We start from the raw sequence: 1,233 nt of genomic DNA, 5'->3' as shown, positions 1-1,233 counted from the left end.
CTCAGTTATCTCTATCTTCAATCTATCTGCATATCTGTCTCTCGCTGGCCTTATTTGATGGGCTTATGTACTAAAAAAGAGGGCGTCTGGCAAACACTCGGACATTCGCAGGGTTCCCTGATAATTCTAGAAACTCCAGTATGCATGTTTACAGTGTTACGCGACTTCCGCTGTCATAACATTTGTTTAGTGGTCCATATACTTCATACATATTAGTGTTAATCACTGAGTTTTACTGAACTAGATGTTTGTTTAGTGGACCATGTACTTCATACGTATTAAGAGTGTTAATCACTGAGCTGCACTTATCTAGATGTTTGTTTAGTGGTCTGTATTCTTCATACATGTTAAAGTGTATAAGGTGTTACTCTTTGGTTTAATTAGTTCATTTTAAAATACATTTTGTATTCTAATATTAATATGTGTATTTTTAGGTTTCACACGGTACTCCTGAGCCAACCTCTCGATATAAACCTACATGGTCTTCTGTTCCATCATCAATGCAAGATGTAAGACCTTCAAGGAAGTGGGAAAATCAAATAAAGTATGTATCAGAAAGTAGGGGCTTAGGATCAAATATTAGATTAAATACTTTACAACAACATGGGTTGTTTGAGTGTTTATTTATTATTCTAACCAGTAGTTTGTTGGAACTGAACCCCTGTTGTTTGGGTGCCTTTTAGGCATTCACCTGCTTGGTTGATGTCTGTTGGATTATTATGGAGCTGAAATGTCTCAAATGATAAGAGCAAAGGCTTGATTATGGAATACATAGTCTTTACTCGGCAAGTCTCTAGTGAATAATTTTTCTTGCAAGGCCTTTTTGTGATCTCTGATGTTACAGAGGCTTGTGAAGTGTAATAGGGCTTTGATGGGGAGTGACTGAAATACATCTTGCAACTAGTCATGAAAATAAGCATTGTTTGTATATCAACCAGCTATGTACCACCCATACTGATCATCAGTGGTGCAGAATCCAGGATGGAACGAATAAAGCTGGAACACAAGTATTGTTTGTATATCAACCAGCTATGTACCACCCATACTGATCATCAGGGGTGCAGAATCCAGGATGGAACGAATAAAGCTGGAACACAAGCATTGTTTGTATATCAACCAGCTATGTACCACCCATACTGATCATCAGGGGTGCAGAATCCAGGATGGAACGAATAAAGCTGGAACACAAGCATTGTTTGTATATCAACCAGCTATGTACCACCCATACTGATC

At 38.0% G+C, this 1,233-nt stretch overlaps 1 protein-coding gene across 1 annotated transcript in view; it reads left to right on the top strand.

Annotated features, from left to right (window-relative positions):
* Window positions 1-1,233, top strand: part of LOC106474095 (amyloid beta A4 precursor protein-binding family B member 2-like) — a gene marked incomplete at its 3' end in the record, with an annotated part of 40,857 nt that overhangs the window by 18,428 nt on the left and 21,196 nt on the right. The window contains exon 5 of the mRNA XM_022402480.1: window positions 435-548. Coding sequence (XP_022258188.1) covers window positions 435-548 — 114 coding nt within the window. The remainder of the gene's footprint in view (window positions 1-434; window positions 549-1,233) is intronic.

Source organism: Limulus polyphemus, unplaced genomic scaffold (assembly GCF_000517525.1).
Source record: "Limulus polyphemus unplaced genomic scaffold, Limulus_polyphemus-2.1.2 Scaffold6814, whole genome shotgun sequence".
In the NCBI taxonomy this organism is placed as follows: domain Eukaryota; kingdom Metazoa; phylum Arthropoda; class Merostomata; order Xiphosura; family Limulidae; genus Limulus; species Limulus polyphemus.
This window is presented reverse-complemented; position numbering and strand designations above follow the sequence as displayed.